Source organism: Excalfactoria chinensis, chromosome 1, assembly GCF_039878825.1.
Source record: "Excalfactoria chinensis isolate bCotChi1 chromosome 1, bCotChi1.hap2, whole genome shotgun sequence".
In the NCBI taxonomy this organism is placed as follows: domain Eukaryota; kingdom Metazoa; phylum Chordata; class Aves; order Galliformes; family Phasianidae; genus Excalfactoria; species Excalfactoria chinensis.
In genome coordinates, this window is record NC_092825.1 from 87,447,393 (window position 1) to 87,463,444 (window position 16,052).

Sequence of the window (16,052 nt, forward strand, 5' to 3'; positions counted from 1 at the left end):
TACTTTACCTTTTGTTTTGGAAAGTAGCTCCTTGCTATTTCATCCAGTGATCTGGTAACCATAAAAACAGTCTGGCATTTAAGCAGTTAATCTTGTACTCAGATTGAATGTCCACAATTGCAGTTGATGATATTAAGACAGTTATTGAGCTCCAACGTCTCTTTATTTTTTTCAGTATCATAAAGACCACCATACTAAATTGTTTGTGTTCTGTTGGGCTTTGTCACTAATGTATACACTTTTCTGTCCTGCTCCATCTGTTTCTACAGTTAAGTGGTATTCAAATGAATTCATTAAGAACATGTCACCTTATATTAACATTGAAGTATATTAGGTGTCATGGAGAATAAATGTTCCCAATAAATTTACAGAGTGTGAAGATCTCATGAGAAGATTTCAGAAGAGCTGAACTTTGCTCTGGGAAGATAGAGGTGGGGGCTTGTGATTCTAACGTGGGGCAGAGCAAATTATCTGTAAAAGCTCCCGTTTATCTGCCAGAACAAAATAAAGCCAAGGTTGGTGTCTGTAGCTCAGTGCCTTCTGCTGCACTTACATGAAATGTTAATCTCCAATGCACGGTGAAGAACATAACACTTGTTTAGCAGCTAGGGACACTCTTCTGTCGATTGCTGCAGGACAAAAAGCAGAGCCCTGGATTCACAGCTTGCTAGATCCCGAGCCTCCTGAGTCACCTCAAATGGCAGCTTATCCCTGGAGTATCTGTGTTGTGCACACTACTCCTTACCTGTAGGCACTCAGAGCACAGCAGCTGCTCTGCTTTAAGTTCATATCCTCTTAGCTTTATGATGCTGTCTCTGTGCTTCTGCCTCACAAGTCCCTGTGCCTCTATCTTTCCCTTGTGCCTGCCTCCTCTTAGAAAGATGCTAATCACCCCTACCTTCATTTAATGTCAAAGAGTCTTTAGTGAACTTGGAAGGAAGAGAAACAGAGCTGTCTCTGCTAATCTCAAAGACAAATGTGTTGCCCTTGCCGCATTAGCTGTGCTTTTGTCACCTCTAGATTGGATTAGTGCAGTGCACAGTAAGTGGGTCTGCAGCTGAAGGCACATACAGAACAGTGTTGTCTGTTTGTTTTAGTGTCACCAGAGAGTATTTTCTAGGGAGAAGACGGTGCTTAAGAGCAATGCCCTCAGTCAGGATCCTGAGCTGACTTCTTGCACTGCTCTGTTCTGAGCTACTTTGGCTGTCAGGCAGTGCTTGAAAGCTTACCTGTTGTTGCTCCTGCTTTCTGTAAAAAGACAAGCTGAAAGACTGAATGGAGCTAGAACGTAAGGCTTGGTGAGAAATACAGTGACTGGAGCCTCTCAGCTGTCTTTTCTTGGGTTATTTTTCTCCATTCTGGATTTTGAGATATGGTGCTTGCGTTTAGAGATATACCCTTAAACACCTTTGACTGAGAACAAGATGTAGACACTTGAGATTTTTCCTTTTTCTGTTCACACTGGGAAGATGCAGAGAAGTCCAGATTCCCTATTAAGACTAGTCCATCACTTGATCAGGTGCATAACAGTTTTTTTGAGAAGGGTAGAAGTGAGTTAAAAGATGTTTTTAATACAAACTGGGGTTAGTGTAATGAAAGAGTATGTACTGTGTTGACTATAGAACACTACAGCAATCAGGAAGGTGAACTTACAGGAGTGAGTCTGTACACATGAACAGCCTGCAAAGCAAAGAATGTGCTGGGAGTTACCTGTCCTTATCAGCTGCAGAGGTAAAGACAACGTCAGTCCTTGGTTCAACTGTTTGCTGAACTGTAACTGGGGACCAGAGTCTGCTCTTTATCTTGTGATTTTACTCAGTGTGTACAGCTGCTCATGTTTTTAAATACCCACAGATGATCTTGATTCTTGAACACATCCCTTTCAGTGCTGTTCTTTATGGCAGATTTCCTTGGGGATGGCTTCTCTCTGTGTGCCCAAACTGGGATTCCTTCTGGCATGATGGCTTGGAGCCACTCTAGAGTACAGTCTTGAGGTACCGAATACAGCAAGAGATATGAAGGGAAGGCTCGTCACATGTATCAATGTTCATGTTGGTAGCTGGTAGCTTTCCCAATGTGGCTGGTAAACTGGAACAGTTGTGAGTTGCTGGACTTCACATGTGTGCGGGCTGTTTGTTTGAACTTGATTTTGCCTGACTCATACCCCAGATCAACCTAGTGGTCCAATTGCTCTTGATATCGCTATAATGATCTACTTGGTTTTAGTAAGATCAGTGTTCTGGCTTCTGTTTTGCTATACTGCTAAAATATTTAGATGTGGATATGGAGCTAGTGGGATGTTGTAAGAATTTTGCTGCTCCTCTTTGGAGGTTGGGGTTAGGTAGTATCCCTCTCTCGCTGAAAAAGTTTCTATGGCTGGAACTGTGAATCAAAGCAGTTTGCTCTCTGGTGAAGTGAGAAGCCACCAAAATGAGAGAGCCAAATGGACTAGAATAGTCTCCTTCCATATCTTTGCCAGGTCCTCTGGCTAATTTAAGCGGTTCACACTTTTGCCTGAGGCATAACACATTGCCTTGCCCGTCCTTCTGCAGAGCACTGCCATTGCTCTCCTGTCCGTTTAGTTAGGCAGCTTCTGTCTAGTTAGATGGACACAAGCTGAGCCCCATGTTTTCATGTGCTCTGTTCCTGCTCCCATGTTCTGAGACTTCCACCAAATATCTAGTATGCATTGGTAACAAGCATGCTTACAGAATTCCATTCAAGTGCTGTTTGTTCAAATTAATCATTCCTTATGAAATTAGCAGTGAAATAAAGATTGACCATACTAAAAATTATGTTTTTAGGTCTACTGTTCCAATGAGATTAAATATTAGTAGGAAAGATTGCTCTTAGTGGTTTTAGCTTTCTGAGGAGTGTGCCCAACCTTATTCTGTATCACACTTTTTTTTTGATCAAAGCCTAACCTGTTAATTCCTTTGTTAACTGTCTGCTTTCTCTCTCCTTATACTCCAATGTAGCTTTCTGCAGAGGACGTATTGTGAAGGTGCCCAAAGGCCCTCTTATTCGAGTCATGGGCACGGAGGTGGTGATCCCTTGCAGCGTTAGTGACTATGATGGACCCAGTGAACAGAACTTTGACTGGGAGTTCTCCCGGGGGACTGACTTCTTGAGGATAGTGAGTACCTGGGATTCTACATTCACCTCTGAGGAGTACCAAAAACGTGTGGGCCGCGGGGATATCAAACTGAGACGGAGCAGCAACGATGCTGTGGAACTCGTGATTAGAAACATGCAGCCATCTGACCAAGGGATATACAAATGCTCCACGCCCAGCACTGATGCCACCGTTCAGGGAAATTATGATGCTGAGGTCCAAGTGAAAGGTATTTCTGAAGATTGAGGTGTGCTCTAAATTTGTTTTTGGTATTGGTTATAGATGTGCTTCTAATAATGTTGAACTTCAGTTGCTTATAAGCATTGTGTTTGTTGTTTCTTTTTCCTGTTGAATTCTCCTAAAGGTAAAATCCAAAATTGGGAATTACAGTAGTAGTGATGGCACATAAAGTCCCCTCCCCCCTTCCCATAGGAAAGCTAAGCATTTGGTTTTCTTAAGATGTCTGCAAATACTTTTGGTTACTAAGCCTCTCGGTGGAGGGGCTAACTTCAGGTGAAAACACAGCTTGTGTTCTCTCTTATTTATAGCATCGTCTAGGAATCTGTCTGTATGAAGAAAGTAATCTTCCGTTTTCTCTTGCTCCTGCAGTCATGTCCTAGCCTTACTCTGTCATTTAGAATTCTTAACTAATGAACGGGCAGATTTTTATGTATTTATTTTTAATTCCTGGTGTTATATCTTTTATTCTCAATATGTTTCTGGGTGGGAATAATCTGAATGATACTGCTTGGATGAGAAGCTGTAATGAAGAGGAGGGTAAATGAAGTTGAATGCTTGTCTTGGCTTGTTGGAAGGGGATCACTAATGAATTTTCAGCTGAATTTCCTTGTTCCTGAAAAACACTTGTGTGGAAGAAGAAAAGGTTGGATACATGGTGCCCTCTCATATTTTTGGTGCCTCGTATCAAAATAGGTGAGGGTAGGTGCTCTCTCCTTGCTTCTGTTTTATGATGCTTGTGTTTTCTATTTGTTTTTTATTAATAGTGATTTCTGATGGTTTATCGGTGAGCGGTTCAAAAGCACGTTCCGCAACATCTCTCAAGCTTTCTGAGGGTGACTCCTTCAAGTTGCGCTGCTCAGCAATCACCACTTCACCAGAACACACTCACCTACACGTGACTTGGCAGATCAAAAGTGGATTGTCTTGGCGGGACATCCTGTCTTTAACTCATGAAGGCAAATTCCAGCCTGGCCCTGGCTATGAAGAGCGCTACCGTAATGGAGATATCCGCTTGGACACAGGAGCAAATGACACGTATCGACTGTCTGTGTCCCAGGCTTCCTCAGCAGATGGGGGTGTCTACAGGTGTCTTGTGAGCGAGTGGGTGAGAGGGGCAGACAGCTTATGGCAGAAGATTCAGGAGAAGAGCGTGGAGATAGCGAGTGTGGAAATCCAACGGACTGGTGAGTGCTACTGATGGGCTGGGATCATAGCTTCCAACTGAAGCAGAGCTGTGTCCAGAATGAGATACTTTGAGAGTAGAAATTGGATAAGCTGGACCGAATGAGCTCACCCTTCAGGAGAGTTTGGTGCTGTTTGTATAGCTGGCCTGTTTACATCTGAGTTGACATCAAATTCTTGGCTTGACTTTGTTAGCTTTTATCTGGGGGGCAGTGAAGATGATGACATAGAAGAATTGACTGGAATCTCTTACATGCGTAGGCTGAGATTTTTATCTTAGACTTCCTCTGTTCTCTCTGTTTCTTAGATAACGTTGTATTTAACTGCTCAACACCCCAGACCTACCCTCTGCGCTCTCGTTAACATTGTGTTGTCTGATAGCACTAAACAGCTGTGCTTTCCCTGTAAAAGTGGATTATGACTCAGTGACAGATGTGAATGTTATGTATTAAAACAAAATAGAAAGTCTGGGAGGAAGGAGAACAGCAATGATAATTTCAAAGGACAAATTATCCAGTGATTTCTATCACCTAACACTGGATCACTGGGCTGATTGCTCCACTGTGTTGTCACGGCCCTGTTAATCACATCATTGCATGCTTGACTTAGGAGACAAAAATACGTGAGCTGTGCTGAGGATATCCAGATATTTCTGTCTATATAGGTTTCAGGAGAAGATGTACTAAGCGCTTAATTGCATTAGCATTACTGCTGCTAGATGGAGGGGGAAAATGAGAGGTGATGCATCTTGTCACTCAATAGGTGGAAAAACAAGCAACAGTAGTCCCTCAGAAATACAAGGCTATGACAGTATTTTCAAGCATTCATACAATAAAGTTATATTTTCATTTTTGTAGTCTCGCAAACAGTGTAGGGAGAGCTCAGAATTGCTGAATTTTGACTAGCTCATTTGGATGTAGTTTTTGTATCCCGGTGGTATTTAGCTTGTGAAATTGGACAGAACCAATCTGCCCCTTCTTTTCAAGGTGCCTGTTACACAGTAAAAGCTTGCAGGTACTATCTGCTAGGCCAGGGGTTGCTAATTAAGAGCTGTAAGCATCTATTTTGATGCACTTGTGAAGAGCATTCTGGCCATCCTCATCCTGTTTTCAGACACTGATTAAACACTACCTATTTAAGCCGCAGCTAGCAGTGACTAATGGGGCAGGTTTTTAGTGTTTGTGTATTTTGGTTTTCTTTTTCCTGTTTGGCCTGGATTTTTTTGGCCGTCATTTTCAGCTCAGTAATTGGCAGCACTGGAACTTTGTCAGGGGCACGAAAGCTTTCTGGCTTTCCTGTTCTCCTTTTAACTGCTGTAAATTCTGGTGTTGAATTTGTAGAATTAAAATAAAGAAATAGACATTTGTTTTCGTTTTTTAAAGTGATGCGAATACTGTTGTCTAACTGCTTGTACAAGTAGCACAGCTTACTTTTGTAACTGTGTTTTTTGCTGCTGGTACTCTAACTACCTTCCCACTGCATTCATCTCCTCGAGTCTTGACCTTTGGGCCTGACTTTGTTTTTGTATGTCTGTTTTCTAATAGCACCTTGCACAACAGGGATGTAACACTAAGCAAGTCCTTTACACACTTCTGTAACAAAAAAAGAATGTGAGAATGCACATTTGAGTGAACTCTTTCAGATTCCCTCTCCATGGTTATACCACCAGGTTTTGAATGCCTGTGACTTGTGCATGAAGACAGAAGCGCTCCATGCTGAAATGCTGTTCCTAACCTTGCAGAGGTTAATTTATATTCTGGCACTAGCCTATTAAATTAATTAGGCTTTCCTACTGTTTCCAATCCTAATGAGGGAAGTCTCAATAAAACACTGATCAGGTAGGAGACTTGGCTTTCTGCTCTGTCAGGTGGTGAGCAGTGAGATGAGCACTGCTTAGTTTAGATGGCAACAGTTGCAGCCACTCTGTTTTGCTCTGGCATTTGTATGCTGTCTTTTATTCCTGATGATCATCCTAGAAAGCTTTTATGGCTGGGTATGCATTATGCGCTTACAACATGGTTTTACATGTAAATCCCTGATCTGCTGTTAGCTGCCTGTTTAAGTTAGGAATCATGTTACTACAGAGGACAGCTACTTCTGTAGCAGCCCAGTCTGCTGACTTTGGTTGAGATGTTTGAAGAACAGGCGCATTATGTACTGTGGAGGTGGTGCTGCTCTGAGATCCAAATCTAATCTTTGGATAAGGTAGGCTGCAAGTTAAGCAGCAAGTTAAAAGGTGGGAGTGTAGCAATTGGACACATCAGTATGATGGGAAAAGGTGTTTCAGCTGAGGTGTAATGACAAAGAATTGTCACAATAGAGAGGTGCTATAAAGGAATAGAAGAAGATTGCTTACCCATACCAGAAGATTCCAGGTTGACAGGGGAAAGCTCTACCAAGGAAGGATCTCTAGAAAGAGGTACTTGTCCTGCGGCAGTCACCTCTTAAATGAGTTCCAGGAAAGGTGCAGCCAGGATCCACCCCTTCTGGTCACACAGCTGAAATGCCTTCACCTGTGCTCCCAGGGCTGACCCAGTCCCTTCCCCAGGTACTCAATGAGTGGTTCAGGCCGTGACTCAACAGTTCCCATACAGGGAACCAGGTAATCTGTGAATGATTTGAGCTGAGGTTTACAGAGAGCACCTACAGCACCCCCTGGCTTACCACTAGGAGGTTTACTATTCCTAGTCTTGACACTTTCATTCTATGACTTTTTATTTCTTATTTATTTATTTATTTAAAATAAAGCTATGACCAGCTTAATAACCTACAGAATGCAGAGGACCCCATTTGAAGGCTGACCATGTGTGTTGTATATATTAAAAATAGTCACTACCCATGAGAAGAGTTTGTTAAATGTGTTTTTAAGTAGCTGTTGGAGTTGTTTTGAAGTTCACTGTATGTTGGTCACAGCATTAAGATGTGAGTTAGCAACATAAGTCATTATTGCTGCCATCTGATTGCTTCCCTTTCTTGCTTCTGCAACACACCAGTGGTTAGTCAGAACTTCAATATGTGGCCATAGCTGCTGCACATCTAAATCAGTTCTCCTCAGTGAGCTCAAAACCATTTCAGCAGATATAAATTGAGTTCTAATATGGTTTCTTGTGATGTCAGTGAATGTTTTCTCGTCTGAAGGAAAGTCCCAAAACACCCCGACCCCCTGTGAGAATGAGAAATCCTTTGTTTTCCTGCTATGTGAAAGTGGTATATATAGTCTGTGATTGGGACAAACCTTTCATGAACCAGTTGCTGTTCTTCTGTTTTCCTTTGTCTTCTCACACTTATCAAACACCATTGCTTGATTAATCTGTGTTTTGCATATGATAACCAATGCAACTCAACAGCCAATGGATGCTTGAAGGTAGGGTTACTGAGTCACTTGAGACACTTCTGTAATAGTGAAAGACTGGATAATTTACAGTAGACTCGTAGTAATAAAAATAGTGTTTTATTTTTTTGTTTGAATTTTTGTCTCTTCTTTTCCAAGCTCTAGATGTGCTCATCTCAACAAGCAATCTGTCTGTAACTGAAAGAGACTCCCTGGATCTTACCTGCAACGTCACAACAGACAGGAGTGGTATTTTCCAAGCCGAGGTGACGTGGTATTTCTCTGAGTCACCCGATGATACCTTGTCAGATGCTCAGGTTTTGTTGAGCATGGACCATGATTCTGTTGTCAGTGATTCAACTCTTATCAGTCTGAGCCACGTAGATAGGAACTCCTATCGCCTGTTGGTGCGTGATGTGGATGTGGAAGACTCTGGGTACTATTTTTGCCAAGCATCTGTCTGGGTGCCACTGCACAATGGGAGCTGGCATAAAGTGGTGGAGAGGATATCTGCACCAGTCAGTGTGGTGGTGACAGCATTAGGTAAGTGATTTTGCTTTCAAACTTCACTGAATCTCTTCTGGGCAAGTTTTTATCACATTTGCATTAATCATGTATATGTAACTAATCTGTCTCTCAGATATGAAAATGTACTGATCCATTCTGTGGAGTTTGGGGTTTGTATTATAATGGGGTTTTAAGATCTCTAATTGCATGTCCCACCCCCACGCCCCATTTTTTGATGTCACTGAACAGGCTGTAACTGGGAAACAGAACTTAAGAGCCTATCTTGTTTACCAAGGGCTAAAGCTGTCCCTGGTGTCATGTTGTCCCCTTTCATCTCCCTCACACTGTCAGTAGGGCTCTGACACAGCAGCAGGCATTCTCTTGGAGTTCCAAACAGAGTGGTATCAGGTGATTCCCATGATTTTTGTGACTCATATGCTATAAAAATTATTTATAATGCGAACTTCATAATGGTCTTTAATAGCTTCCAAAGTTGTTTATCTTTTAGTTTGTTTTATCACTGGAGACAGACCGCATCCTGCTGATGGATTTAGGATAGGGCAGGATTTTATACTGCTTTATTTTTCTTTCTTCAAAAGACAGGTTCATTTTAGTAGATCACACTAGCTATTGATTACTGTGAGTCAATGAGGCAGACCTGACTACGAACTAACATAATTCTGGAACTGTTGATTAGCATAGTGGTCATTAAAACAGATTTTCCTCAATGTCCTTTTTTTGTTGTTGTTGTTTTGCAAGGGACTAGCTAGGAGGGGCTGTTCGTAGCATTTATTCTTCATTTTAGATTTCTTGAACTTAAACTGAAGAAGGAACAGAAGCCAGAGGTCAGAGGTTCAACAGGCTTGTCTGATCTACCTGACCTACAAGAAGAGGCTGACAGCATCTTTCCCTACACCCCTGTCCTGAGAATAATGTGTTTTGGAGATCCAGTGGGACATATACATGCCTAAGACAATGAAGCTTTTACTTAACGCTATCCCTACTGAACACTGAATTCTGATCATCTCTCTATGCAAATATCACAGAACTGCAGGGGTTGGAAGTGACCTCTGGAGATGATTGCATCCAGCCTCCTGTTAATGCAGGTTCCCTACAGTAGTTTACACAAGAAGGCATCCAGGTGCTTATTGAGTGTCTCCAGAGAAGGAAATAATGTTTACAAGCAAAGTAGGTTGGGAGCAAAAATGAAACTCTGGGAAAACTTGGGTGACAGGCACCAGCAATACTATTCCTCACTCTTTCAGTTCCAATTGGGTATTATCTGGGGACAGGAGAAAATAAAATCTATTATTCAGCAGGTGCTGTGTTGCTAGGGTAAGGGAAGTAGAATAATTTTTCAGTGTTTGAGGTTCTCAGCTGCATCCAGAATTCACCAACTCCTCCTCTTTATGGAAGTTAAGAGCTGCTGGGGTATTAAATCGTTGAACTGTCAGTGAGGCTGCTCTTTGACAGCTGACAGAGCGGAGGAATGAGGTTTATCCAGCCAGCCTTTTATTCTTTCTAAATCCTCAGCTTGAATGTCTGTCAGGGTGAAGCGCCTATCTGGAGTGGTGTCAAATCCCAAACTCTCTGCTTAGCGGTCCTTTCCCTCCCCACAAATAAAGCTACCTGAAGTGATTATCAAAGAACTTGATTCTTGCAGCTTTTTCCCTCCTGTATTCCTGACTTCTGAAGAGTTTCTGCTTTCTTCATCTTTGTTGGACTGAAAATGTTAATTGATCTTGACTGCGTTATTTTTTTGTGAGGAAGGAGAAGTTTGGGGGGGGTGGGGGGTGGATAGGAAAGCTGCAGAGTGTGGGCAGTGTATCATGAGGCCTTGGAGAAGTATGGTCTTTTGTGAGTGAGACTGGAAGGGCAATGTAGAATGTAGCAGTAGGATCTGTAGGGATTTACTTAAACAAAAAATGGAGTTTGACCACCATTAATAATCTATGACTTTGTTGTAGCAGAGGAATTGTGTAAGTTTTTCCTTTGTATTACTTACACTGAGAATCTGTACAAATCTGTGCTGATGTTCACTATATAGCGAATACTAAATAGAGCACGATAAGTTTCAGCAGGCATCCTAATAAATACTAAGCAGGCTAATGGTCAGAGGTGCATAGTTAGAAGAGCTTCACAGAATGGCAAAGTATATGCTGATGTAGCTTTACTGCTGCCAGTTGTAAGTACTATGGACTTAGGTAAATGGTACTTTCAAGCTTTTGTGTTACTCAGTGCTGCAGAAAGTCAGTGATTTAAATACTCCAGTGTCCTGTCTGTGTGAGTGTCCTTGTTCTTGCTAGATACAAGGACACTGCATGCCTACGTGCATAGAACTTAATGGGTGGAGGTCCTTTCTTCAAATGGGCATAGGAACACCAGATTGCTTGAGTAAAATTGTTTCTGTTGTTTGCATCTGAAGTCCAGAAGTGCATATGCACACACATTAGTGCAGCTGCTCTATTAAGATGTTTTATTATCTTGGCTTGCTGGTGAGCTAAGTCTAAGTTTTAGCCTTGGATTGCCTTCTTCATCCCAATTACAGCTTCAGTTAATTGTTTCTGGGAGGGCAAAATGCCAAGTACAGCATAAAGCAAGAAATAAATACAGAGCAATGAATGCATTTATATTATCAAATCCATGTGATCAATATTGGCTGAGTAGTTGGAAGACTGGTCTTTTTTTTCCTGAATAATAGTAGACAGCAAGAGAGACAAATATCCTAATACTAGTAAATAAACATGCATTTCTTTCGTGGCAGGAGGTCTTTGCCGTAATCTTTTTTCTTCATTGTCCGAGAGAAAATGGTCATGTGGCTGCCTTATCTCCTCAGGGCTTTGGGCAGTCAGTGATTTTGAATTTAAATACAACAGCACCCTTTATTTATTTATTTATTTACATTTTTTTTTAACCCATGCATTTCAGGTGCACTTTTTCAAGCTCATGAGTTTCCATCCTTGCAGCTTTACAGTGCAGGCCTTTAGACAAAGATGACTGGAGGTCTGAAACTGAATCCAGACTGTGGCTTCTCGGGGCCTGAGGAAGGGGAAATGATTTTACTCAGTAAGATCACTTTGTTCTGGTTTCTCTGAAGTGCTCTGATTAAATATACGAGGCAAAAGATCTTGTTTGGAAATGCAGGCCTAGAGAGGCTTACTTCAGACCAGTACATATCTGAGAGCTGGAGTCCATGCTCCCGATTCCCAGGCATTATAAGTAAAATACGAGTTTTGGCACTTGGCCTTTATCTTAGTTGCTGTCACAGTCTGGATGTTAGCAGTATCTTATTCAGTATTAAGCTCTGCTGCTTTCTGCTTGCAGCTTCTGACTTCTGTTTATTTTTTATTCCTGCAGAGCCAGATTATGAGGTGTTTCTGAATGCTTCTAAGACACCCAAGTTTTCCGATGACCCCACAGAGCTGGAGTGCAGGATCACAAACGTACAGGACACCGAAGCAGACATCCGCTTCTCAGTTTCCTGGTACTACAGGCAGCACTTGCTCAGTGACGATGTGGTGTCAGATGAGCTCCTGGCCACGATGGATGCAGACTGGACTCTGCTGCTTGGGGACAGGAGCAGAGAGAGGACTCAAAATGGGGAAATAATCTTCTTCAAAAAGGCTGTTGACACCTTCAGTTTACGAATCCAGTGGACTTCAGAAAATGACAGAGGGGATTATTTCTGTGTCGTCTCTGCATGGAGTCGGCAGCGCAACAACAGCTGGGTAAAGAGCAAAGATGTGACTTCTGCTTCTGTCCCCATTTTATGGGCTACACAAGGTAGGAACCTCGTACCTATTCACTGGAAGACCTGGGCAGCTAAGATATTTTTCTCTTGAGTAGGACCCCCATTAGTCAGAAGGCCTGCAAATGGGCTTTAGGAATATAGCTCTTCGTTGTGAAGAAGAAAAAAATCCTATTGGTTTGTGTAAAGGCTTCTGTTTTTGGAGGTAAATACTTAGCACTAACAGGTTTTATGCAACAGTTTGAAAAGGAAACACAAAACAAAAATATATATGAAACTGCACAGAACTTGCAGGAACTAGGCTATCATTGTGGCAGGTAGCATCCAGCAGTGATGCTGGGGTCACTGCTCACTTTCATGATTCATAGTGCTTTGGTCTCACTGGGATGCATCTCGTTGCTAGCAACAAAGTGACCTGCGTTGAAAAGAGGAATGTCACTCACCTTGTCTTCTTTGGTTGCCAATTTGATTGTGGGAGTTTGTGTTCCCTCTCTTCCACCTTATATTTACAAGCACGTTTAGACAGCACTTTTGAAGAAGTTTGATGTCATAGTAGTACAAGAGCATAAAAATAAAATAAATTAATTTAAAAAATAAGTGCTTTGTATGGATCTTGTCCCCTTTTAGGCAGGAATAAACTACCTCAGATCAGTATTTAAACTGTCTTTTGGAGCATTTCTTAGGAGCTAAATGAAGGTACCTGAATCACTTAATGCTAGTTTAAAGTGAGTGCATTTAACTTTTTGGCTTAAGCATGAAGATGGGGGATAAAGAAATAGGATAGTTTAGGATGTAGCATCTTTGGCAAAATCTCAATGCTTAGCTAAGCTGAATTTGCCCTGATAGAATTCTCTAGCAGGACTGAGATCTCTCATAGATGTTGAGTACTGGTCACAATTAGTTTAAATATGCCATAACAATGTGTGTGTGTGTGTGCATGCACGCGTAATGGCTTGTTGCCTTCGGAGCAGCTAGAGAAACCAGCTGGAGTTGAAAAGTCTCAGCCTGTGTTGACATTCCTGTGGGAAAACAAACCCTGACAGGTGTGAACGTTCCCTTGTTCCTGGTTTTGTTCCAAAATCTCTTCTAATTTTGCATCGCAAATGCTATAGTCCCCAAGCTGAAAAGTACATTTGTTAGCAAAACTTAGAGTTGGGGGATTTATGATCTGAAAGCAAAATCCTGTACAGACTCTCTTTTCCTCCTGAGAAAACATGTTGTATGTATGTAAAGGGGGGAATATTTAGATTTGATTTCCTCTGCTTTCCTTCCATACCCCCACTTCTCAGCAGTCTGACTGCAGATGCCTTCTTTTGCTTTCCCTGCATTAGTCTGGCTCTGTGATCTCCAGGCTGGACTGTTAGCCTTGTGTTGCAGCCAGTAACTATGAAGCTATGAAGGAGTTAATCTGCTGCTGCCTCTGCTCTCTGACTGTTGTTTTGATAAGTATCTCTGGTGATTTGAGTCCCTAACTGCTCCCAGTGCTTATAAAAGCAAGCAGACAGGCTCCCATGTGTTTGCCTAAGGAGAGAAACAAAATTTGCCTCTTCCTTGGATAGGCTGTGCCTATGTAGAAGCTTTTCTTCCAACTATTTCATTATTTGAATTGTCTGTCTTAACTTCAGAGCAGTGCTGGGGGAAGGGGAAATAGAGGGAGGAGACTTTAGAGAGATCCCAGCTAGAAAAAGACAGACTCGAGCTTTTGAGAAAGACAAAATGATTTTGTTGCAGCTGTGAGACGGTCAGTAATGAGGGCTGTTCAGGATAAAGAGACCTCTTCTTGAGATGTATATGTCAGATGAAGATGTCAAAGTCCCTTTTCCTCATGTTTTATAATAAATTGTATGCTTGCCTGTTTGCACTTGAGGCTTTTTATCCTCTTTTTCTGTTTTATTCTGTTGGGACCAATAATGCTCATGTGTCTTTCTGCTTATTCAGCTTTGCAAATGCAGCCAACCGCTATCATACATCACCACTGTTTTTGACACGCTCTGTCTCATTTCTATTTCTTTGCCTTCTTCTTTTACCCTCTGTCCTTCACCAAAGGTAAGAAGAAAGCATCTCCATCTTGCCTCAAAACTTGAAAACATGAATTTATTGTATTGTTTTTAGCTTGTATACTTACTGGAATCTGTACTTGTAAAGGAAGAGATGGAAACTTTTGTCTGGTTTTGTAGATTATTTTGAACACAGAAGTTTGATAATAAAAGAAAAAAAATCTTTATTGGTTTGAGTGCAAGTACTGCCAGCATGGAAAACAAAGTTGCTGCTTGCAAAGGAACGCAGAATTTTCTTAAAGCAGTGTTGTCAGCTCTGGATCTGCATGAAAGCCTTTGCAAAGAACATTATCTTTTAATTGAAACTCCATATCCCAAAGGTACTATTATTTGGGGTTTTGTTAATACTTCTGACTTTAATTTACAAAGTAATTGTATTTCACACAGTGTTACATGTCCTAAATGTTTTCTTGGCACTCTCTGTTAAGTTTAGTGCAGAACGAGGACATCTTCATCTTTCAGAAATTCCTTTGAATAGACAACAGGTGATATTCCTTCCACTTCTTGCAATTGCTTGTATACAGCAGACGCTGCACAGTACAGACACACAGTTTCATTTGAGCAAAGGAATTCCCGTACCCGTGGTACCACGTTGCCATGTTAGGTGCCTGTTTGGATCTAGGAACAAACAAGTGCACTAAGCTAGGGGTACAAGCACCAGTCTGGACACCGCCTGGCTGCTTTCTTATCTGCTCGGCTGTTAGGCAAAGAAATGGCACAGCTGTGTGTGTGCAGCAGTGAGGAGAGCAGTTGCCTGGCGTCTACATTTATCAGGCCATGATGGAGGCTGCAGTGTGCAGGCTGTATTTTCAGAGCTCTTGGTATCTGAGCTACTGGAGCCACAATTGTACCTTGGGGTGTTGTGCAGCCGCCTCCTCCTACAAAGGCAAAACTGTCATTACCTTAATGTTTGTTACGTTCCCTATACTTTCCATCTAGTTAGTGCGCTGGGGGATGAAAAAGCCTTTACGAATATTGAGATGGTGTTACTTGACGCTGCTGACAAGACATTAGTCTCTGAGATTACTGCCAGTTGTGGTGGTGTGCTTCTTTTCAGGCTGGAGTCAGCAAAGGACAGGGAAGGTGATTGTTGTTTCCTGTGGTCTCCTTGCCCTTTAGCTGCAAGGTTTCACTCGCAGTTTGGCTCGCTTCAATTAGGTTAGAACTGTTTTCTGTCATTACCCAGGCAGCACACTCGAAGCCAAGCACACACTTTGTTGCAGGGCTCAACAAGAGAATTAGTGTGGATTATCTGCATGGAGCTTTGTCATGCTTTCACTCTTGGAGATGGAGGTGGGAGCCTGCACAGGATGCTGTGTGTGTGCTAAGGGACAGGCATGCATGGTAGTGGTCAAGACATGGACACTTACTTCTTTGGCAGCTCTCAGAAGATTTGAGAAGATCTCTCAGGCTGTGGTTCTTGGAGGAAAATGGCTTCTCTGGCCTATTTTTTGCTTCCTTGAAAAAAAAGAAGCACTTCAACACCTGTGGGTGTTGGGGTGTCTTTTTTCTTCTGTTGTTCTTTGTTGTATGTTTTTAGATAAGAGAATCTGCCTCTACCTTCTGTATGTAGTATTCATCTAGCCTAAGGATCAACGGGTTTTTATAAAGGTAGGAAAATTCTGTGCAAGGTCTTCCAGAAGGATCTCTGCCAGTTCTTTGTTCGCGTCTTAATTCCTAACCCCTTTGGATTCAACTGCTGTTCTCCAGCTGCATTGCCACTCCTCAGTGTTCTCTTCCACTGACTCTACAGATGGCATTTCTGCTGCTGTATCATGCTGCCAACTCTGCTGTCTTCTGTAACAAAGGTAATCAGTAAACACAGTATTTTCTGCTGCTTTGAAGTGGGAAGCTGAGAAAGAATACCTGGGA

General features: G+C 42.0%; 1 protein-coding gene across 1 annotated transcript in view; it reads left to right on the plus strand.

Annotated features, from left to right (window-relative positions):
* The window catches only part of PTGFRN (prostaglandin F2 receptor inhibitor), a 64,528-nt gene that overhangs the window by 24,360 nt on the left and 24,116 nt on the right, over positions 1-16,052 (plus strand). Inside the window, 4 exon segments of the mRNA XM_072326523.1 lie at positions 2,979-3,344; positions 4,120-4,539; positions 8,028-8,411; positions 11,733-12,158. Coding sequence (XP_072182624.1) covers positions 2,979-3,344; positions 4,120-4,539; positions 8,028-8,411; positions 11,733-12,158 — 1,596 coding nt within the window.